This window comes from Podarcis gaigeae (genome assembly GCF_964106915.1).
Source record: "Podarcis gaigeae genome assembly, chromosome: 7".
NCBI classification, from domain to species: domain Eukaryota; kingdom Metazoa; phylum Chordata; class Lepidosauria; order Squamata; family Lacertidae; genus Podarcis; species Podarcis gaigeae.
The window spans coordinates 18,971,389-18,995,079 of record NC_139683.1 but is presented as its reverse complement, the minus strand read 5'-3'; the positions used below and the strand labels follow the sequence as shown (position 1 = coordinate 18,995,079).

The 23,691-nt window shown below is 41.0% G+C and overlaps 1 protein-coding gene across 5 annotated transcripts in view; it reads right to left on the bottom strand.

The window, feature by feature from the left end:
* The window catches only part of CSMD3 (CUB and Sushi multiple domains 3), a 580,687-nt gene that overhangs the window by 44,215 nt on the left and 512,781 nt on the right, over positions 1-23,691 (bottom strand). For 4 of the 5 annotated variants that reach the window (XM_083748860.1, XM_083748861.1, XM_083748862.1 and 1 more), the window contains 7 exons: positions 20,092-20,265; positions 17,301-17,486; positions 12,608-12,781; positions 9,902-10,084; positions 6,453-6,629; positions 1,648-1,827; positions 411-584 (listed from right to left, as the gene is read on the bottom strand). In XM_083748860.1, the coding sequence (XP_083604986.1) occupies positions 411-584; positions 1,648-1,827; positions 6,453-6,629; positions 9,902-10,084; positions 12,608-12,781; positions 17,301-17,486; positions 20,092-20,265 (1,248 nt within the window). Of the gene's footprint in view, positions 1-410; positions 585-1,647; positions 1,828-6,452; positions 6,630-9,901; positions 10,085-12,593; positions 12,782-17,300; positions 17,487-20,091; positions 20,266-23,691 lie in introns of those variants that run through there. The other variant, XR_014566768.1, reaches the window with a different exon arrangement.

Genomic DNA, 23,691 nt, shown 5'->3' with positions numbered 1-23,691 from the left:
GCTCTCAGGGCAGTGAAGTCCACATATGTAATGCTTCCACGAGGGATGGGGGCTTTAGTATCAACCATTTCTCAGAAGGCAAGGGCATGAACAAAAGAGCTATACCTGCTGGGTTCAGGAGAAGGACAGATTCATATGGCGGAAGAACACATTGTGGATCTGGGATGAGGGACCTCTGTTCCTCCAGATGTTTCTGAACTCCAATTCCTATCAGTTTCAGTCAGCGCAGTCAAAGGTCAGAGGTCAAGGAGGTTGCAGTTCAACATCTGGAGGGCCGGAAGGTCCCCATCCCTTATCTATGCATTTACCTTCTGGCACATTATCAAAATGTGTTGGTTAAAAAAAAGAGAGAGATTTTTTAAATTGGCATAACTCTCACAATAAAATGTAATAATTAAAGAGCTACTTACGTAAGCACTGTGGTACTTCTCCACTCCATGTTCCATTCCCAACACAGGTCAAAACAGCCGGAAAAGATAGTTCATAGCCAGGAGAGCAGACATAGCTAATACTAAATCCCCAGTCAAAATTTGTCCCTTCTTGCCTTCCATTAGAAATCTGGGGTGGAGTTGGACAGGTAACAGCTGTAAAAACATTTAGAGTCATTAGGAAAAGCACCTGCAAATGTCCCCAGTGTCTTTAGTTAGTAGGAGAACCATGTGTGCCAATTTAACATTTTTGGAGCACAGTATAATTTTTTTGGGTAGTATCACTACTGGAATAACCACATTTCCTTGTGAGTTATTTCATGAAACACCTTGCTTACTCCTTCTCATAGCTTAATATATGTGATGCTGAGTGATGAATCTTGACAACAAAAGGTAATTTGGAAAGGTGTTAAAGAAACGAAATTAAGGATCTGTCACACACACATACAAAACTCCACACATTTGAATTCACTGCATAACTCAGTGCTGCATTTCATAAATCTCTTCTTTGCTTTCTTTCTTTAAAAGGAAATGACCTTTCAAAATTATTAATTGTTTTTAGCTACCATGTCAGTAGAGGCTTAGATCCTAAGGTAAGTTAAGGGAGTTCACAGCAGGAAAATGTTCCAGGGCCCCATGCAGCATCCTAGATCATCGATAAGCCTCTTTGAAGGGTAAGGATGTCCTCCTGAATAATATTGGTGTGGAGGGAGAAGGAGAACTGATGCAAATTGGATGGAATTTCACCTTCATTTGGGTGATTCTGCCCACCTTCAATGTGTCATCAAACTTTGCTCAGGAGGGTCCCTCAAACTTTGCTCAGGAGTAGCTGATGTAATCAAGTGCTTTACCAATAAGGAACTAAAATTCTGATTGCATGTCCTTGTTGTATAGGAACTAGATGTGCCCAGGACGTAGAAATGGGTCCAAAACCTGCTAGAAAGTGGTACATCCAGTGGCTTCTTCAGAAACACTTCAACCCTACTGTATTGGAAACTATAACTCCAGTCCTGATTCCAACTGTCTCAAAATCCATCTCATGCCTACTCACCAGCAATGGATATTTTGTTTTGTACTTTTGGTTGATGCCTGGGACTGCAGAAAGGAGGAGATTGTGCAGATCGCAGTACACAGCCGGTTTACTGAACAAGTATGCTGTACCAAAACAAACCATTAGAGAAAATTGCACAAGAAACATTCTGCAAATAAAAAATGATACCTTTACATGCTGGGAGCATTCCACTCCATGTGCCATTAGTGGTGCAAGTACGAATCTGGGAACTGTTGGATTCCATGGTGTACCCAGGCTGGCACATATAGGTAACGTTTTGTCCAACAACGTTATCATCACCATATCTCAGTCCATTGGCTGGTATACCTGGATCCCCACAACTGATTACTGTGAGAAAATGAGTTAAAGAACAGATAATATAGGGGCAAGGAATGCAGATGGAAATACCTCTTTTTGGAGGACAGTGGAATGGTAAAATCAATCATTTATTAAGGGAACAATCGAAAACCCAAATCTGCTGGGAATTAGGATCTGATGGATCCCTGGTTCAGCTGGCTGGTTCTTGATGCATCTGGGCTATACTGACACAAGACCCACATTCCAGCTCAGATGGTGATATGCCAGTAAAACCTCCTCATCCTGCCAGAGATAGGACACAGCCAGTTGAGCAAAGAGCAGTGGAGCTTACGGTGATGTAAGTATCCCCCAAAAAATCAGCATTCTAGGGGAGTAGTGGTGGAGGGACTGGGCAGGGAGACTTGTGCCAGATTCTAACCCCATTCAGCTCACACGGCCTGGCAACCTGGTGGAATTTATGTTGGCAAATAGAATAGTGCAAATAAGCTCTATATTAAAGGCTTATTTTTCCTCTGCTAGGCTTAGGCTGCCTCAGCTAGCAAGAGCTGTGCTGCTGAACTGACTGTGCAGTAAGGACCTCTGTATAGCACGCAACACTGTAATATTTTGTTGTAGGTCTCATTTACTTGGGAGTAGGAAGCAAACATTCAACAACAATTCAGTATAAATTTATTGTTCTAGCCAAAGGCAATGACAAACCTGCAGCAACAGTACCAATAAAAGAATACAGATCATAGAATCATAGAATCATAGAGTTGGAAGAGACCACAAGGGCCATTGAGTCCAACCCCCTGCCAAGCAGGAAATACCATCAGAGCACTCCTGACATATGGCTGTCAAGCCTCTGCTTAAAGACCTCCAAAGAAGGAGACTCCACCACACTCCTTGGCAGCAAATTCCACTGTCGAACAGCTCTTACTGTCAGGAAGATCTTCCTAATGTTTAGGTGGAATCTTCTTTCTTATAGTTTGGAACAATTGCTCCGTGTCCGCTTCTCTGGAGCAGCAGAAAACAACCTTTCTCCCTCCTCTATGTGACATCCTTTTATATATTTGAACATGGCTATCATATCACCCCTTAACCTCCTCTTCTCCAGGCTAAACATGCCCAGCTCCCTTAGCTGTTCCTCATAAGGCATCGTTTCCAGGCCTTTGACCATTTTGGTTGCCCTCCTCTGGACACGTTCCAGTTTGTCAGTGTCCTTCTTGAACTGTGGTGTCCAGAACTGGACACAGTACTCCAGGTGAGGTCTGACCAGAGCAGAATACAGTGGAATACAGAATGCAGAATACAGAGCAGAATACAGATCCTACATCCATAATATGAGCCAACATCCATGAGGTTGCTAGAGTCACCAACAAACTCAAATCTAGCTTAGTTGAACCTCTCAATCACAAAAACAATTTATAGTGATTTTATCTAACTCCTTATTCCTGATTCCCCCCCCCACCTCAAGCCAGTATATGAAGAGCCACTCTATGTGTTATGAAGTTATTATTGCCCCTGAAAAGAAACAAAACCATTTCTGTAGAGGAGCACCTGCTTGCTGGTGTGACGAAAGGTTTCAGAAAGCAATCTCTTGGGACTCTATTATAAGGGGCAGGCTAACCGATAATGAGTGATGTCTTCCACCTGCGATTGACCACAAATGCAAAGTCTGCCTGCGTACATGACCTTGTTGTATCAGCCATCCAAGACTGCAGTGGGCATCACTTGTAAAAGTAGCTCAATGAAAGCATTTCCTAAGGAAGCTGGGGAGAGTTTGGTCAGAAAACTAGCTCTAAAATGCTCTGTTCTCAAAAGTGGATATCAAAGGGGAAATTGGGTGTTTCTCATTAGTTGCAGGTCCCTTTTGGATTCTATCCAGAAGAGCTAATCCCTTATTCAAGGTCAAAGCAGAGCTCAGTTCTGGAAAATAGTAATAGTCTAAAACATATTGACAAGCTGCTTTCCAGAGTTGTTTATCACCCAATTCCATAGACCACAGAGCAAGAAAACGCTCAATAGGAATAGTAGCAATTTAAAAAAATATACTTTAACTGAGCACAGTCTGTGCTTGCTTTAATTGTTGGCCACCTGGATTCTGTACAAAGAAGAGCTGCTGATGGTAGAGAGTACAGCTTCTGAAAATTTTTGCAGAGTTTCCAAAATTTTAATGGAGTTCAAATCAGAACTCCAGATTTCAACGCCATGGAGTATTTGAGTAAGCAATGTACTATCAAATATCTTTAGGACAGGTTCAGTCAGCTGTCCACCCTCACTATGAAAGAAATATTATAAAGATACCAGGTGGTATCCAAATAATGGATCCCATCAATGAAAGGATCTCTGCTTTGCAACAGAACTCTATCCTTCCTGCTTGTGTGTCCCCTCCCCCCATTTATTTATTTATTTCAACAATTTAAATACCACTCAACTGCAATCATCTCTGTGTGGCTCACAAGAAATACTATACCAAAAGAGAGAGATTTAAAAAAAAAGTTAAAACTTATAAAATGAGATTCAATTGAAATGCTGCTGGAATAATAATAATAAAAATATTCAGTAAGCAATTGGAAGGTCTGTAAATCTGTCTGAGGAGTTCCACCAACCCTCCAGAACTGATCTGGGGAGAGCAATGCAGGAGGGGGTCTCTTGTTCAATTGTAAAGTCTTGCAGTGAAATGTATTGGTTGGATACTACCCACCATCTTCAGTGTTATCATATGTAAATGGAAGAAAACCCTGTGAGCACTACTCCTGAAAATTATTACGGCTCAGAAATGGGGAGCATACAACACTATAGAAGCTCTGTTGTGCAGGACACATAATAACCAGGGGCGTAGCTAGCTGCTCTGGGACATGGAGGGGCGCGGCGCCATGGCGATCCACGCAAGGGGTATCCACGCAGCGATGATCCGCCCAGGAGGGATTTTGTCACCCCCCTCTGGGATGACACCTGGGGTGAACTGCCCCCACTGCCCTCCTTCCTATACCCCTGGTAACAACACACCTTGTAATTCATTGTTCAATGTTTCAAATCCAAGCTAGGTTTTTGCTTGCCCTTCAAAAAGCTACAATAAATAAGAATTATAATCCAGTTAAATTTTAAGGCATGAATTTGGTGGCTGGAGAGTGACTAGTAACTGTTAATTATTTTTTTCTAGCTGCAGTAAAGGACTAGTGAGGGCATATCCTATTTCTAGCTCACTTCATTTTCCAACTCTTGCTGCATATAGTTTTCTTTGCAGTGTTGTCCCTAGAGGCTTCTATTGGCTGAAGTTCAACTTCAGGATTCTGCTAGAGACATCTGAGAATAGATTTCAAATATTTTCATTGCACCTAGAGCTTGAGAACAATATGTCAAAAATGCAGAAAAAGCAAGTAGTCTTCCAAACATCGAATTTCCAGATTTCTTATTAAATAACATGTATAATGCATATTATTACTATTAGTAGTAGTATTTTGGTATATTTCAATGTTAAGACATATTTTGGTTGATGTTGTTCTTCAATATTTTATTAATTTATATATTATTAATATTGTTTTTCTGTGGTTGATATGACCATGATGGTGAAAACAGCAACAATGAACTAAATATATTAAAGAATATGATTTTGCCAAGAGGTGTTCTGTGATTTTCATTAAAGTTGCAAAATTTACATAAGGAAAACAAATGACATACAGGGAGAAATACTGGGTTACATTAACTGTTAAAATAAATCTTGAAAGCAGCCCTTTACAACACTTACCAGGCAAATTGAATAAGGTGGCAACTAAAATTTGTCAGCATGCTTTTGCATATTTTTCCTAGTACACACATATTTGCATGTGATTTTGTATACATACAAACTTTTTGGCACAGAAAGTTATTTTCTCCAGTTTATGTATTCATATATATACTTTACTATATACATTATTGTACATGGTACTTGGCTGGAGAGCTGCATTGCAAAGTTCAGAGAAGTGTGAATTTTGAAGGGCGCCTATGTTTGGCTCTTGTGTTCTTTGAGAAAGTGGGCCTTTAAATGCACCCTGAATCAAACTGCCCCCCATCCCTACCTATGGCAACACAGTTTTGCATGGGGGCTGCTTCAAAGGTCTGCACTCTTGAAAAACCCAACCCTTGTAGAGAAGGAACACTTTACCTTCCAGGTATGCAGCAGTTATGGTCCAGCAGAGCCCCTTGAGAGATGCTGGGGGGGGGGAGAGAGACTTTTGTCCCTTGCAGTTGGCCATTTGCTTCAGCTTCAGCCTGCCACTGGGGGCAACGGGATACCCCCAAATTTTACATTCAAACTGGCCTGGGGTGGACAGGGTGTGGGGCGGTGCTTCTGTGGCAGACCTGAGGAACCAAGGCTTCGCTTTGGTCCACCACGGGGTATTTAAGCTGGCTGCAGCAGCTGCCAGTAGCACAGTCAGGTAGCTGTATATTGGACAGAGAGGAGCGGTGAATAGGAGCCAGAAGCAGAGAACCGTGCAAGACTAGTAGAACCCAGCTGGAGTAGAACCCAGAAGTGGAGAGCAGCATGGATGGAACCAGCAGCAGCAGAGGAAACAGCACAATTTGAAAAGCCCATCTTTTGCAGAGAACCCTCTTGCCCAATCTACCAACACCCTGTTGTAACTTAGTTCATTATAAACTTGCAACATCTTAAATAATAAAAGGGTACTTACTTGTGCAATTTGGCAAGGAGCCAGACCACGTTCCATTCGCAGTGCACTGTCTTACGGAAGGTCCAGACAATATATAGCCTTCCATGCAGGAATAAATTACAGAACTAGAGAATGTTGTGCCATCGATTCGAAACACCTTCCCATTAGCTGTTGTCCCAGGATTACCACATTGGACAGCTGGAAATTCAAATGTGGAAAATGCAGGTTATAAGGTGCAAGATGGCAGCAACAACAAACACTGAAGATCTACACCAGGCATCCCCAAACTCGGCCCTCCAGCTGTTTTGGGACTACAACTCCCATCATTCCTAGCTAACAGGACCAGTGGTCAATGATGATGGGAACTGTAGTCCCAAAACAGCTGGAGGGCCGAGTTTGGGGATGCCTGATCTACACATTGTTCCAAATAATCAAATCAATCAATGAGCAATTAGAATAAACTGAACATAATTCAGTGTACATCCCCTGGCAATTAATCATCCTAGTCTTGCCTAGATATCCTTTGTTGCACTCTCAAACGTTCGTAGGTTTCACTTGAGGAGAAACTGCTACATCTGCATTGATATTAGTTTTATTTGGAACCTGCTGGCAACATCCCCAAATCTCTTCTGCTGTGAGATTTCACACATCCAACCAGAACTCTCCGACCTCCTTAGCAATTCCACAAGTGTTTCACCCAAGAAAGAGCTACCCCTTCACAAAATGCTGACACTTAAGCTTCAGATGAAATGTTGGTGAGAAGTGAGTGTTGGAGCACCTGCTTTGCAGGCCAAAGGTCTCATGTTCGCCCCCCGGCTATCATTGTCAAGTAGGAAACTTAATTCCTGAAGCCCCGGAGAGCTTCTGCTAATAAATGCAGACAACACTGAGCTATAGGGGTCAGTGATATGACGTGGTATAAGGCAGATTCTTACATTTCTAAGGGAACCATGCTATAATTATATATTTGTGTAGCATGTTGAGTAAACCAAATATTTGAATTTTTATTAGTTTTATCATTGTATCCAATTTTGCCATAGAATGTGTTCTCTGATACATTCTGAGAAAAATACTACTCTCAATGGTAATTACTCAACACTGTAGCCTCTGGGCACAACAAAAGGCTATGAAAGATTAGGATGCATTATACTAACGGATACCTACTCCCCAATGCTCCTCTCCTGCAAATAATTCTATTTAAATGTAATTAACCCACTCACATTATTCAGTTTTGATCAATGTTATTGGGAAAAGGAAGATCTCTTTCTTTTCTCTTTGCTTTTGTTGATAGAATTATTATATTTTATGACATCACAGCCGTCTTGAAAGTTCAATGCACAACATAAAATTTATGCCATGAAAAAGCAGGTCTCTTCTAATTTGTTTTCTTCATGGCATTTCAGCATTTTCAAATAATTTGAAGTGATCTAAGGTTATTGTCTTTTGTTTCTGCTAACGTTAACCTACAGCCCAGATGTAAATCAATATTGTATAGACAGTTCATTGATGTGATGATGTTACTGTTGCAAACTAAAACGGTTAACACTGACTCTGTTTTTCAACTCAATTTTGCAATCACATTCATGTATAGACAACCCTTTATTACTCTTGTCCTTAAGATTTCCATTGCTTTATGTGCCTATGCAGAGACCTAGAATGACAGAACAGTGTATCTTCTTGTGTTATTATTTCAGATGGCATAAAAAAATGCATAAAGTTTTTTTTCCCCTTCCCTTTCTCATAATATTTGGGTTGTCATAGAACCAGAATTTCCCAGACACAGCTGCTATTCAGCCCTTGTAAACAGCGTCCAGGAGAAATTCGCTGAAATGTCCAGGAAAATCCAGATTGTGGCAGCTCATGTCAGTAGTGTAGATTTTGGCAAATTTCATATAAAATAGCTCAAAAAACCCCTCATTTTTTGAAGATTTTTGTTGTTGAGATTTTCACTTTTTGAAATACGGCAACCCTACATAACATTAGAACTCAGGGATATATCCAATGAGTACTCCCAGTACATTTCCGAGCACAATTCAAAGTGCTGCTGACCTTTAAAGCCCTAAACGGCTTCGGTCCTGTATACCTGAAGGAGCGTCTCCACCCCCATCGTTCAGCCTGGACACTGAGATCCAGCACCAAGGGCCTTCTGGCAGTTCCCTCATTGTGAGAAGTGAGGTTACAGGGAACCAGACAGAGGGCCTTCTCGGTAGTGGCACCCGCTCTGTGGAACGCTCTCCCTTCAGATGTGAAGGAAATAAGCAGCTATCTTCTCTTTAAAAGACATCTGAAGGCAGCCCTGTTTAGGGAAGTTTTTAATATTTAATGCTGTATTGTTTTTAACACTTGATTGGAAGCCGCCCAGAGTGGCTGGAGAAACTCAGCCAGATGGGTGGGGTATAAATAATAAATTATTATTATTATTATTATTATTATTATTATTATTATTATTGAAATGTTGTAAGGCAAATGAAACTAAACTATGGAATTTGTTCCCTCAAGATGCAATGATGACTATCAATTTGGGTGGCTTTAAAAGAGGACTAGACAAATTCATGGAGAATAAGGCTGTCAAGGACCACTAGAAACCACAGCTTTGTTCTACCACCACTGCCCGAGGCAGTGTACTTTTGTACACCAGTTGGTAATCAAAAGTGGATAAAGTGCTGCTGCACTCAGGTCAAGCTTACAGGCCTCCCATAAGCATCTGGTTGACCACTGTAATAATAAGATGCTGGGACTGCATGAAGCATTGGCTTGACCCAGCAGGATCTTGTTATGTTCATGCAGTGCAATGTTCATATGATGCTGCTCAGATGTGCAAGTCCTGTCCTTCAGCACTTTGTAGGAGTATATACATCAGATTCTGATCATTCTTGCATTGAAGTGGGTTACTTCAGACAAATTCAGAGCTTGTCAGCTAAAACATAATCTTCCCAAAGCACCCTGTACCAAACTGATTACAAGGGGAAAGCTGGCAGGAGCTCATGCAAATCTGGCTCAAGATATATCAGCCCAAAGGGATCAGGGTGAAAGTGCTTAAGATGGCCCAGATAGGGCAAGGGTACAGTGAGGCAGGGATAACACCCTGAGTGATAATGAATGACTATTGATATTACAAATTTCTATACCACCATTCATGCAAGGACCACAGGGAGGTTTACAATAGAAAAACATAAAAAATACATAACATAGTTACAAAAATCATTACTACGCCCCTCAATGGTTTATAAGGTCATGACTTATTTAATTAATGAAAGGCTTGGAAGAAGTGGAATGTTTTTTATCTGGGACCTAAGTTATGTAATGAAGGCCTCTTTGGCGACAGCATTCCACAAATTAATTCAAAGTATCTGGGCTTATTTAAAACAAAATGATCACTTAAGCTCTTTGACATTCAAGCACTGTTGTGCTGAGCACATCTTTTTACTAATACTGGGTTGTATTATATTCCAATCATCAATGAGATTTACCTTTACATTCCGGCTGCTTTCCTGTCCAACTTCCATTCGCCAGACATGTTCTTTCCACCGATCCATGAAGGGTGTATCCGAGCTCACAAGAGAATTGCACAACACTTTTAATTCTAAAGTTGCTTTGTTCTCTAGAACCGTGACCTGGGATTCCAGGATCTCCACAAGATCCCGCATTGTCACCTAGAATTTGCGGTACAAAGATTATTTCAGAGGGAATACACAAAAAAGGTGATGTATTACACTGCTGCTTCTGTTTTCAGAGCTGATATGGTAACTGAAACGGATGGGGAACAGTACATAAGTATCCAAGTGGCATAACAATAGAAGGCAATTTATAATCAATGCAAATATCAAAATACAGTTCACTTACATCTTACATGGGAGCTACATTCCAGGAATGGTGTGTAAAGTTGTAATCATGTATAGTCAAAACTATTACCAGAACGGTCTCCACACAAGCAATATTACCTTTCAAAGCCAGGGTGCTGAATGGGCCTTACCCCAACCCTAAGCAAGGCAAACAACTTAAAAGCTTTCTCTTTTTTTGCACCGGGAAAGAGCTTTTAAGCTCTCCGCTTTCTGTGCGTTTAATTTGTGCTATTTCAATGGCTGGCCGCCAAGTGCGTAAAGTTGAAATCATGCACGTTAAATGTACATCGGTTGAGAGTCATCTGTATACTGAAACAGTATGCAGAACCCGTACCCATTTAATGTGTTGTGATTTTATTCAGGGATTCTTGACAGCACATAATCGAGTTTGATAGAAATTTCAAGTGATTCATGGCCAATAATTTAAAGGACAGTCACTGTTCATCAATTTGCAATACATTAACATGCATCACTCAAGTAAAGTATGCTATGCAGTAGTCTTAAAAGGAAGAGTAAAGTGAAAGTTATCAGTCAGGTGATCCATTAAAAATATAATATAGAAAAGTGGGAAAATGGCTTTCTAAGCTCCAGTGAGATTCTGAGCATGAAGATATTGCAAACACTCATACAAACCAAGAAGAAGAAGAAATTGTCAGCAAATATTCACACATTTGCCAACATTTCCAATGGTACAGCAAAGGATGCATTTCAGAGCTGAAGTCCAGGCTCCACAGCCAAGGTAATCCCCAAATGACCATCAAGAGAGGCAGGTTGCTGGTCATCAAAGGAACAAATGGTTCATTGCTGATCTTTTCACCATGTCAAAGGGATCAACAGTCTCATGTCTGCACTAGGTCAGGGTGAGCTCTACAATATATACCACCTCTTTACAACTACTACTATTACTGATCTTCCCAAACAACTGAGCAACTGCTCAGAATGTGAATAGGAGAAGGTGGGATTTTCTACCTATATAATAATGCTGTCCACACTGAAGCTATGGCAGCAGGAAAACTGGCTCAGTTACAGACCCAAAGGAAGCCTCCACGTAGTGGTCAGAAGGGTTATTGCCTGCCGTAGAATCTCTGAAGTGATAATCAATCATTTTACATTGCAAAACGTCTTCCTGCTAGTAATTTTTAATGAACAGATCTATGTCTTTTTACAGCTATGCTGTAGATCAAAGCACATAAAGGGAATATTTTGAAAGGACAACATAGGACTCTTGCTTTTCAGGGAAACATATCCTATTATTTTGTTCATAAAACAGAAACTTGAATTTAATGCGCAAAACACTCCCATCAAAATTTAATTATGAGTTTGAAATTCAGAAATTTTGATAATGCAGATCATCAATTAAATTTAATATTCCTTGAGTTTGGAAAATTAGTGGATCAAAATTAGAGGATCAAGGCAGCATTTTGGAAGTATTTTTTTAAAAAATAAAATAAAATATGTTAACAGAAATTACTGTATCTTGCTTTTGTGATGTGATTAGTAGGGAAATGGCATGTCCAAATGAGCACATATAAGTCTGTGAAAATATGCTGAGTTCTAGAGGCTACTTTACATTCTCAGGAAGACAGGATGAAAGCATTACTGCCTTTGGAGCTTCATTTCCATTTAAGTCTCTGGTGGGATGGTTGCTTGAGTGCCTTTGATGTTTTCTGCACCAAGTCTTTCCTATCCTGGATCAGATTCCTCCATCAGATTCCTCCTCCTGACAGTGGGGTGGGGGGGTGGGTTCTTTGCCATTGCAGGGGCCCTCCTGACTACACTACATATGTGCCATGTTCCACACATTGAGACACACTGCCCCTCTCTGCAGACCATCACCGTTCTCTACAGCAGTCTTTGCCAACCCAGTGGCCCCCAGATAATTTGGACTATCACTCCCAGCCATTTCAGCCAGCATGGTCAATGTCATTGTCGACATTGCTTTATTAAGTATTAGTGGCAACCATCCCCTTATGTAAGTGGTTTAAACTTGTCACCATATTAGTCAAAAGCAAATCAAGACATTGATGCAAAAACACTTGATATGGAATTCAACACCATTCTCAGTAATAGAATATAATTATTCATCACCAACTGGCCAACTGCCTTATTTCACTGACCATTTATTCTTCATGTTAAAGATTAGAAACTTTCCATTTCTCCTCTCAGTACTCATTATACTCATATAGTGGAACTTAGCTTTGGCTGCAGCTATATCTTGTGACTGACATTTGGCTTTGATTTTCAATTTCCTGAAAGGCAAACAAGTTCCAGCCAAAACTAATACAAGCATAGAATTGGTTGCAAAAGCACATTCACATACTTCAAAAGTGGTACCTGAGCAATGAGGCATAGATCCACTCCAATGTCCATTCAATTGACATGTCCGAGATGACTGGCCTATTAGTGACCGTCTTCCTGTACAAGAGTACCGAACAGTAGATCCAAATGTGTATTTCTCTCCAGACAGGATCGCATTTGGGGGAATACCAGGATGCCCACAGTCAATCACTACGATGCATAAATATTGGAGATAAAAATTATGTTATAATCACCAACCTATGCAGTTCAATTTGCCTTCACCACCATTACTATGCCTTGCAAGTTTGGGGCCATCATATAGCAAGATCCACGTGGATGAGCAGCTCAAGATCTCTGGCTCAGCTACCTGATTCCTGGCCTACCCAGGCTCAGCAGGCATCAAGTCCCTAATGTGTTCAGCTGAGGATACAACAATGTAATAATTTGCACATCCCAGTTCAGCCAGGGCTCAGTCAGCTTTGCCAAACCTGCCGTTAGTCTCCCAAAATGGGCGTTATGGACGTATGGCAGTGGCAGGACCAGAGAGAAGCACTCAAAAATACTTCTCCTTGAAAAAAGAGAAGAAAGTTTGCAGAACATTTGTCAGTCACTATGGAACTTATATGCAGACTTCATCATGTGAAAGGCTGGACTGCATGAATCCCAAGACGGAATTAAGATTGCCGGAAGAAATATCAACAGGCTCAGATATGCAGATGACACAACCTTGATGGCAGAAAGTGAGAAGGAATTAAAGAACCTTTTAATGAGGTTCAATGAGGACAGCACAAAATAAAAAATACATTAAAAAAAACTAAGATCATGGCCACTGGGCCCATCACCTCCTGGCAAATAGAAGGGGAAGAAATGGAGGCAGGGAGAGATTTTACTTTCTTGGGTTCCATGATCACCACAGATGGTGACAGCAGTCACGAAATTAAAAGACGCCTGCTTCTTGGGGAAAAAGCAATGACAAACCTAGACAGCATCTTAAAAAGCAGAGACATCACCTTGCCATCAAAGGTCCGTATAGTTAAAACTATGTTTTTTTCAGTAGTGATGTATGGAAGTGAGAGCTGAACCATAAAGAAGGCTGATCGCCGAAAAATTGATGCTTTTGAATTATGGTGCTGGAGGAGACTCTTGAGAGTCCCGTGGACTGCAAGAAGATCAAACCTCTCCATTCTGAAGGAAATCAGCCCTGAGTGCTCACTGGAAGGACAGATTGTGAAGCTAAGGCTCCAATACTTTGGCCACCTCACGAGAAGAGAAGACTCCCTGGAAAAGACCCTGATGTTGGGGAAGATTGAGGACACAAGGAGAAGGGGACGAAAGAGGACGAAATGGTTGGACAGTGTTCTCAAAGCTACGAACATGAGTTTGACCAAACTGCAGGAGGCAGTGGAAGACAGGATTGTCTGGCGTGCTCTGGTCCATGGGGTCATGAAGAGTCAGTGATGACTAAATGACTAAACAACAACAAACAATGGAATAATTATGATCAGCCACCAAACAAGGGCCTCTGTTGAACTATCTTTTCAGAAATGTACCAAAGTCACTTAAGTGGGGTTATTCTAGAAAACTTGGGTTTGCCACCAAGTATAGTTTCAACAGGGAGGCACATCCAGTCCTGCCTAATATTTGATATATCCTTGCAAACACATGCCGGTCTCATTTGCATATTACATTTTTAGTTGTACATTTGAATAAAACAAAAATGGACAATAAGGTCAGAATTGGCTCTAGGACTTCTCAACGTCTTTCCTTCAAAACAGAGTTCACTTTTCTAATTTAGAAAAGAAAACCCAAAGGAAATCAGAATTTTCCATCCTAGATTCCACCAATGTGTGGTTTTGTTTGCAATTTCACATGCAATCTGCTATCAACCTCTGGATGCAACCATGCAGAAAATTTAAAACAGATTTAAAAGAACAGAATATAAAGGCAAGAAAGCAGTTTCCTGCATGTCATGCTGATTGATTATTTCTTTTCTTGGCTCTTAAATGCACCTGAATCCAATTCTGCTGGAGACGGAATATTATATATTTTGCAAAAGTGAGCAGGAATGGAAGTAACCTAGCTGTGCGTGGAAGAAATACATTGTAAAACTGGGCAGCGCTGCTTTTTTCTTTTTCTTTAGCATTCAAGGGCCTTTGGCAAAGTGCTTATATATACATATTGTAAGTAATGAGTGAGCCCTACAAAACTAATGACAATGCTTAACTGTTTAGGCCAACAGGCACCTATTCAACGAGAACAAAAGAAATAAGAGTACAGATCCCTTACTCCATTGTGTAGAACATTATCCACACTGATAATGGATGCCTTGGAAAAGAAATTGCTTCCTCCATCCGCCCACCCACCCATAGTACTGAAAAGGAGCAAAAAAAGGTTGTCAAGATAAGCTAGGAGACACAATTTTAAAGCAATATTTAATTGAATTTGGCTTTGTGTGTCAGGCTACAAGCTTTTCACAGATTATCAGTAATATACAAGAGAAATTTTGCTGCCAGAAAGTATAAAGGGGGGGGGGGACTACTGAAAGAGAGGGGCCATTATACGTAGACCACTAATACACTTAAGGAAAATGTAAAACTTTGCCCTGGGGCAAATACATTCTTCTGAATACATTATATATGAATATGTTATATTATAAGAATTTGAATGCTACAGCTTGTAATTAAGTATATAGTAAAAGCAAAAGTCACTGAGCTGTTTTGATGTCCCCACTAACTTCTAGATCTCTATTCTCACTAAATCTGAAAAAATGTTCAAGGGCTCCCTAGCATTTATAGCATTTAAAGAAAAAAATGAAAGAAGGTCTAGTGACTAATAAATTGAAATTATAATATTTGAAATAAATTGATGACGCCGATACCCTTTTATTTCCATGGGGTTTTTGTTTGTTTGTTTTTGCTAATTACTTGAGGAGGACTCAATAGGTAGCAGTTATAAAAGCAGCAGGAACCATTGGGCTATTGGTCCCAAGGAATGAGATATCCCCCAAAATTAAAATGGCTTTTAATATAAAACCTTTTGAGTTACAATAAAACCTACTAACAAAAGAGGGCTTTCACATCTCATTCCGGCTTGATATATCATAGACTGCTTCATTAGATTCATGATCTTTGCACCATGGCGCCGGATATGCTTAAGACGGGCCTGACTTCACCCCAAAGTTCTGAACAACTGCTCTGAATTTAATTGGCTAAATTTAGACAGTAAACTGTATTGGAGACAATACTATACCCTGTGGTACAGCACAGTACAATGGCTATGAAGCAAAAGAGTTCCCCAGTGCTCCTCTCTGTTTACGACTCTGTAAGTAGGAGTGGGACTAATACTCATCTCACAGAGCTGGATCAGGAGAATACCATGACCAATGACATCAAAAGCCTCTGAGAATAATAATGTATAATCATGTTATTAGTTCCCTGAGAGGAGGGATGGTTTGACCACAGTGGTTCAGACAATGGTAACTTCAAGCTTGGATTACCACAAAACTGCCTATATGGGGCTTGTACTTGATGTTGTTGTTGTTTAGTCGTTTAGTCGTGTCCAACTCTTCGCGACCCCATGGACCAGAGCACGCCAGGCACTCTTGTCTTCCACTGCCTCCCGCAGTTTGGTCAAACTCATGCTGGTAGCTTCGAGAACACTCTGCAACCATCTCGTCCTCTGTCGTCCCCTTCTCCTTGTGTCCTCAATCTTTCCCAACATCAGTGTCTTTTCCAGGGAGTCTTCTCTTCTCATGAGGTGGCCAAAGTATTGGAGCCTCAGCTTCAGGATCTGTCCTTCCAGTGAGCACTCAGGGCTGATTTCCTTCAGAATGGATAGGTTTGATCTTCTTGCAGTCCATAGGACTCTCAAGAATCCATGGGACTCTCAATAATTCAAAAGTATCAATTCTTCGGCGATCAGCCTTCTTTATGTTCCAGCTCTCACTTCCATATATCACTACTGGGAAAACCATAGCTTTAACAATATGGACCTTTGTTGGCAAGGTGATGTCTCTGCTTTTTAAGATGCTGCAATTACTGTGGAATGTTGCATCATAATTGCTAATAGGAAATGCTTTTACAAGTGCCACATAATATTCATTTTGCTTTTGCAAGGAATTGATCCTACCCATCATTATGTAGGGTCCTTCACTGTGTTATTTTTGGCTAAAAACTCTTCTCTTCCCTCCAGTACAGCCTACCCAATAATGCAATTTTAAAATGTAATATTGGTATGTATAATTGTTTTAAAACCCATTTCTATTTTTATATTGATAAATTTTATGTCAATATGTTTTAATGCTTAATTCTATTCATATTTTAATGACTATTTTATATTGTTTTATATATAAACCACTCGGAGGTTTTTGTAGACTAAGTGGTAAATCTTGTCAAATAAAATAGAGTAAATAAAATAGATTTGAGCAGCAAAGATTGTACTGGATTGTGTAAACAGAGAATGGAAAAGAAAACTATGCAGTAATGTAATAAACAAACAACAAATTTCAAGAACACAGACAATAATTAGACACCTTTTATTCAAAACCGATGACCTTTCATGTTCACTGTAAAAGGAAATTGGCTGTGGATATGCTCAGAAATAATGTGTATATACAATGAATTTGCAAACAAAACAATAATAAGCAAACAAACTTCGGAAAGGTAACTAAGGCTGCAGTCTACTAATAATAATCTACTATGAATAATGATATTTATTCTAAGATACTTACTAATGCATTCTGGCAAAGGTTTATCCCAGTGACCATTTGGCTGGCAGACTAAAACTGAAGATCCAAATAAAAAATATCCAGGGTTACAATCATAAAAGACAACTGTGCCATAGGTGAAATTCCCATGTTCAATTTTACTTTCTCGTATGGAATTTGCAGGGATTCCCGGATCAGAACAGTTGACCACTAAACAGAAAACAGTAAACATTTCATTTATTTACTTCATAAAATGGATATACTGCTTGATTATAAACAAACAAACAAGATCCCCCCCAAAAAAACTAATTATGTGTGAATTTTACATTTTTAAAATGTGCAAGTTTCCCACAGGTCTTCAGGTGAAAAATAATATGCAGAGAATAAAACGAATAACAGTGTAAGCAGCAATTTGCACAAAGCTATTCTTTAAACCAGTAATAAAAATAGGCATAGGCACAGGCAGAATGCTGCCCTCACTTTATGGTAGCTATTTTTTGTATAGTTTGACAACTCTCAATCCATGGCTAAAAAAATAATAACCCCATACAAAGAATCGCTGCCAAGCATAAACCAGCCAGAGGGCCTTCTTGGTAGTGGCGCCCGCCCTGTGGAACGCCCTCCCATCAGATGTCAAGGAAATAAGCAGCTATCTTATCTTTAAAAGACATCTGAAGGCAGCTCTGTTTAGGGAAGTTTTTAATATTTCATGCTGTATTGTTTTTAGCACTTGATTGGGAGACGCTAAGAGTGACTAGGGAAACTCAGCCAGATGGGCAGGGTATAAATAAATTATTATTAGTATTATAAACATTAAAGATGCTCTCTTCAATTCTAGATCCCTATAAGGCTTATGTCCCACAGCTACTCGGGAGTCCGGTTCTATATCAGAACCCATTCTCACTTCTAGGACTGAGGTTTTCAACCTTTTTGAGTCTATGGCTCCCTTGACGAACTACATGCTTTCTGCAGCACCCAGTTATGTCACCCCTTGCCTGTAGAGCTAGCAGCCTCTCACGCTTTTTCAAACACCCTCCCTTGTGGAGTGTTCCCTCAGCATCCTCTCCTCTCCCCTCTCCTTGGGAGTCCTCTGGGCAGCCACTGCTGCCACCCCTAGTCTCTGAGTTGCCACCCCCCACCACAAAGAGAAGTGCCTCCTCACACTGCCCCACAGAGGCCTGGGACTTGTCTGTCCATTCCCAACAGCAAGGGCTGGCAGACGGGCTGGCTGGGCTCCCTCACCCACTTGCTTGCTTACTCCATTTCTGCCTCAGCTCCTGTCAACCAGCCCCACTGACCACCTCCAGAGGCCTGTGGAGCTTCTTGGGAGGCAGAGAGGGCATCAGAGGAGAGAGGGGTGGAAGGAGGGACAGAGGCCAGTGTTGCCCGCGGCACCCCTGACCATCATTCAAGGCACCCCAGGGTGCCCATGACACACTGGTTGAAAACCACTGCTCTAGAAGTTATGCTTCCATCCACACACTCCCAACAACATAATTGTAACATTCATGTTGCCGCACAACCTCAACTCCTAATAAATAACCAATCAGCACAGGTGGTAGACCCAAATATCCACCTCATATCCAAGGTGGTCCTGAAGGTCATCACAAACTCAAGTAGTGGCAGGATTTTCTTCTCCACCTCAGGAAATTATGGTAAAATGTGTACGTTTTGTGAGATGTTGTTTGGCACTAAAACACAGCACTTAATCAGTGAGCCGCGTCCAGTGGACTATCTATCAGTTCTTCAGCTTATGGGGTGGGGATATGATATTATTTATAAACTGAAAAGGGGGAGAAATGAGGAAATGAAAATCAAGGAAAATAAATATGTGTGTCAGAAACAACTAGAATGCTTTAAGAGAGAAATGGAGCAAAATGGTGGGTTACACAACAGCCTTGAGCATGATTTTCTTTGGGGGGGGGGTGTAGTTCTATGAATATTTTTTCTCATTATTAATGCTGCTATGTTTTTTCCTGTCCCTGTGACAGGAACCTACTAGAGGGGATACATTAGTTTAACTTGATATGAAATAACTTGCAAGCTTGCAGTTAGTTGAAAAGTTTACCAGTTTCTACCAGGCAACAGCAAGTCTTGATTAATTTTAACATTAATCGATGTAAATGTCATAGTCTTCAAAGTGAGAACACGGCTTTTGTTTTTTCCCCTTGGGGAAAAAACAACTCCAAAGAATATGGATTTGATGCTCATTATCAACTAGGTTGTCCAAATCTACTTTAAAAATATGGCAAAAAATTCCAAGGCTATCTAAGCATTCCAAAAGCATGTGCAGTCAAATCAGCACACACCTTGTGCCTCTGACCACTTAGGGCAAAAATGTTTATAATATTATATGCTATTGTCCACTGCACCAAAATAAGTAATCATTGCTAGGTAAACCAAAACCCTATGAGTTTGATGAGGTCAAACAAATAAAGCACCTGTAAGATAAACTTTCTGAAGGGCTTGGCATTTCAGCTATAGCTCCCAGCAGAAAAGGTGAAACACAATCACCCTTCTTTTTGAGATAAAGTAAAATGAATGAAAATACCATTTAAATGGCTTTACATTCTGTGCCGCCTTAAAACTCACCTACAGGGCCTGTCTGATGGACAAAAATAGGATCTTTTGGGAATTATGTTATATTTGAAGCTGAGAAAAGTATTTTAAACCCTAAAAGGCTTTCTGCCCATCTCAAATCACAGCCCTCTCCCTCAAATGGTGCATAATACAGACACAGACTTGGACATCATCCTTGTGTGCAAAACAAGCAAACATCCCTTCCCATTTTTACAACATTTTTTTTCAGCCTTACCTTTGCATATGGGTGGTGGATGACTCCATTGTCTGTTTGCCTGACATTGGGCTTTTGTTGGTCCTTGCATAACATAACCAGTGTTACAGGAAAATGTCACAACATCATTGAAGTTGAAACCATTCCCACTTGTTCTTCCATAAATTGGACTACCAGGATGACCACAGCTAACAGCTAACATCAGAAGTGAGTGAAAGAGAAAGCATACCGTTATCACTTTTCACTGTAACGTATAATGAAGACTTTAAAACAATTACAAAATAGTAGAGTTGGACAAAACCTCAATGGGCGTCTAGTCCAAACCCCATCCAATTTGAAACCGTACTGGACCCTGATTAGCTTTGCAAATGTGCTAGCAGTTTTACTGCTACACCACCAAGCAGATTCAATTATTTTGAATATTTTCTTGCCTCCTTACTTTTGAAATCTTCGTGAAAGTGCAAATGACCACCTTCTGTAAGAGAAGGTATCCCAGTTGAGGCAGGAGGTTCCAAAGTGTTCTGATCTACAAAAAGCTTTTGCTGGCTTTCAGTGCAATCATGTAAGTGCCTACTCACTCAGCATTGCTGAGATCCATGGGATTTGTACCCCAGGAAAGAAGGTATAGGACTGTACCTTAAGTATCTGTTATCGCTTCACAATGTAGTGCTTAATGGATCTGGCTATACATCTGAACACAATGTTATTATGAAAAGAAAAGAAAAACTATAATGAAATTGCACCTGGTACTTAAATATAGGTAAAATAAAATAAAATCAGAAACTGCTACAGGGATCAGAATTTTTATTTCTGTTTTCATTGACATACTGCAATATACTGCAGAACTTCCAGATATGTATTATAAGGCAATGAGTGGTGGTTACTATCTCTCCTGTGACATACCCCGTTATTTTAACCTTTATTCCAACCATTTCCTGAAAAACCTGCATGACAGAAAACTCTACTTTGTTCAGTCAAGCAGTCCTTCTGTTGTTGTTGAAGGAAGCCATCTCTGGTGCTGCTGCACATGACCTAGGGCTATTTATTGTGTGTTCTATCCTGGATGTAAACACAGCAATATATTTGTGTCTCAGTCTAGAATATCGATGAAATAATTTCTGCCTGGCGGTGAAGGCAGAAGTGCTAAACCATACTTTAACATGACATCCTAACCTGGACAGAACATGGCATTTACTGTTTTTCACACACTTCAGTATCATTCCATGCTGAGGATTTGGAAAATAAAAATAAAAATGTTTCACAGATTTTTTTTCCATTCACTCTTTCCTTCAGTTATTCTCCCTCCACATCTTCTGCTGTCTTCCCATTGCCAACTATAGATTGCAAGCTGTTTTGGGCCAGAGTCCTCTCTGCCTTTGCTTATGAAATCCTGTAAAGCACCATGTACATTGATGGCACTGTAATAATAACTATAACCATCACTACCTGAAGAAGTGTAGATTATGTTCCTTAACTTTTGACCAATATAAAAGAAATAGTTCAGCCTATTCTAAGTCTCGTGGGAGGGGGGAATAACAGGATTAGTTATTTATTGAAGGAAATGTTTTCAAAAGAATGCAGTTTTCTAAAATAACTGAGATGGGGAAATGGCTGTTTTCATCCCCACTACAATTTAGTTTACAGATGAAGAAGGAGTTCAGCCGTGGATGGAAATTGCAGGGAATATATTTCAGATAAAAATCAGGAGGAACATTTTCATTGTTAAGAGCTGTGAAGCAGACTGCCTCTGAAGGTGGTGGGCTTTCCTTTGCCTGTTTAAATTGGTCAACCATTTCCCAAAGATTATGTACTTTCATCCTGAATTGAGCATAGGGTTGGGCTAGACCAGGGATGGCTAATTGCCATGCCAGGGCCTGATCTGCACCCCAGTAAAAATTCTCTCTCTCTCTCTCTCTCTCTCTCTCTCTCTCTCACACACACACACACACACACACACACACTGCACAAGATTGTCCATTTTGGCAGCAGCAGCAAAAAAGAAAAAGAGAAATACATCACTGGAGTGGATGGAGAAGTTTGATAGGGATGCAAACTGCTAGTTCCCTGATTATCAGACTGAAAACTGGACAATTGTTGTGATAAAGCGTGTTCTCACTAAAAGGAGAGCACGGGTTGCGGATGGGGCTATACAAGGCACCCCATGATTGCTAGGCAAGTTAAAGCCAGGGCTTGTTTAGATGGGAGGATCTGGTTATCTGGGGAAAGTTGATGTTGCAAACTTAGGGGTGGGGTCAGTGGCTATTTAAGCAAGGTCCACAGCTTTCTCTTTCTCTTTTGCTGTGGACATCGGATCTTGTGGACATCGGATCTCATCGGATCTCTGAGTGACTACAGCAGAAGTTTGGGTCGTATACCCTTTCCCTTTGTTTTTCTTCCTCCATTTTCTCCTCTTTCTTTAATTTGTTGCTGAAAGATCCTTCCCCACTTTATTTAATTTTCCTGTTTGTTTTGATTCCCTTTAATTTAGTCGGGGGGGGGGGGTGCTCGGCCTGGGCCCAGGGGCCGTGTGGGGAGGGCTTCCCTCAATTCCCCTGCCCTCTTGCAGGGTCGATCCCCAGTCAAGGGAACATTTCTTCTCAGTTTGTCCTTGCTTCTCCCTTCCCCACAGGCTTCTGTTGGTAGCTTCCCTGCGGCTGGCTGCCTGGCTAGGGGTGGCTTACCTTGCCCTGTAGCAGGCCCTGGGAGGCCGGCCTGGTGTTGCTGGGGGGCTGGGTGCCGCTGGTTGTCCCCAGAGGTGCATTGATTTGAGCGGAGAGCTGTGAGGCCTCCATTTTGCAGCCTCATTAGGCGGGAGCGCCATTTTGATTCCTCTCGGCCACGTGGCGGCCTCTAGCGTTCAGGCCTAGTAATTGCAGGGCCTGGTGGTTGCTTTATCCTAGGCTGAGTATAATTGGTACTACTGCGACCTCTTGTGGCAGTTGATATGTTTGCAGGCAATTAATTTCTTCAATTGCACGCAGCCTGGACGGCTAGTGTAGGTGTGTGTGCTGGTAAAGAGCACAAGGTTGTGGTTTGTTTCCGTATTGGACAGCTTCTGATTTGGTGGCTGGTGCTCTTCCCAGCTGCTCCTGGGTTACCGATCTGTTGCATAATCTGTAAGCAAGTGGTTGCCTCCTGTCTACTGGTGCATCATTTTATAGTCTAGGTCTTAGTTTTAATTAACTATTTAATTCATTCTGCTTCATTTTCTTGCAGATTCTAGCGTCTTAAAGAACTTAGTTGGTTTTTTTTTTTTTTTTTTTTTCTCCTCTACTTAATTTTATTTTCTTTTCTTTTCTCACCAGTAGTAGGAATGGCTCCTAAGAAGGCAGCAGGAAGGCCTGTTCCAGCCCGCTCCTCGAAGCGGCCTATAAAAGGCCCATCCCAGGCCTTGCGATCTCCGCAGCCTGGTCAGTCCTTGAAACGCATCCAGGCTATGGTTTCAAGTTTGTCTGGCGACCCGGTGACACTGGCAAGGGTAGAGGCGGAGATGGATGGCCTGCTACACCGTTGCTCGACCCCGTCAACGTCATCAGCATTCCCGCCTCCCCCGGTGGATGTTTCCTCTCCTGCATCATCATCTAGTGAAGAAGGGGAGCCACTGTTAGCCGGAGTTGGCTT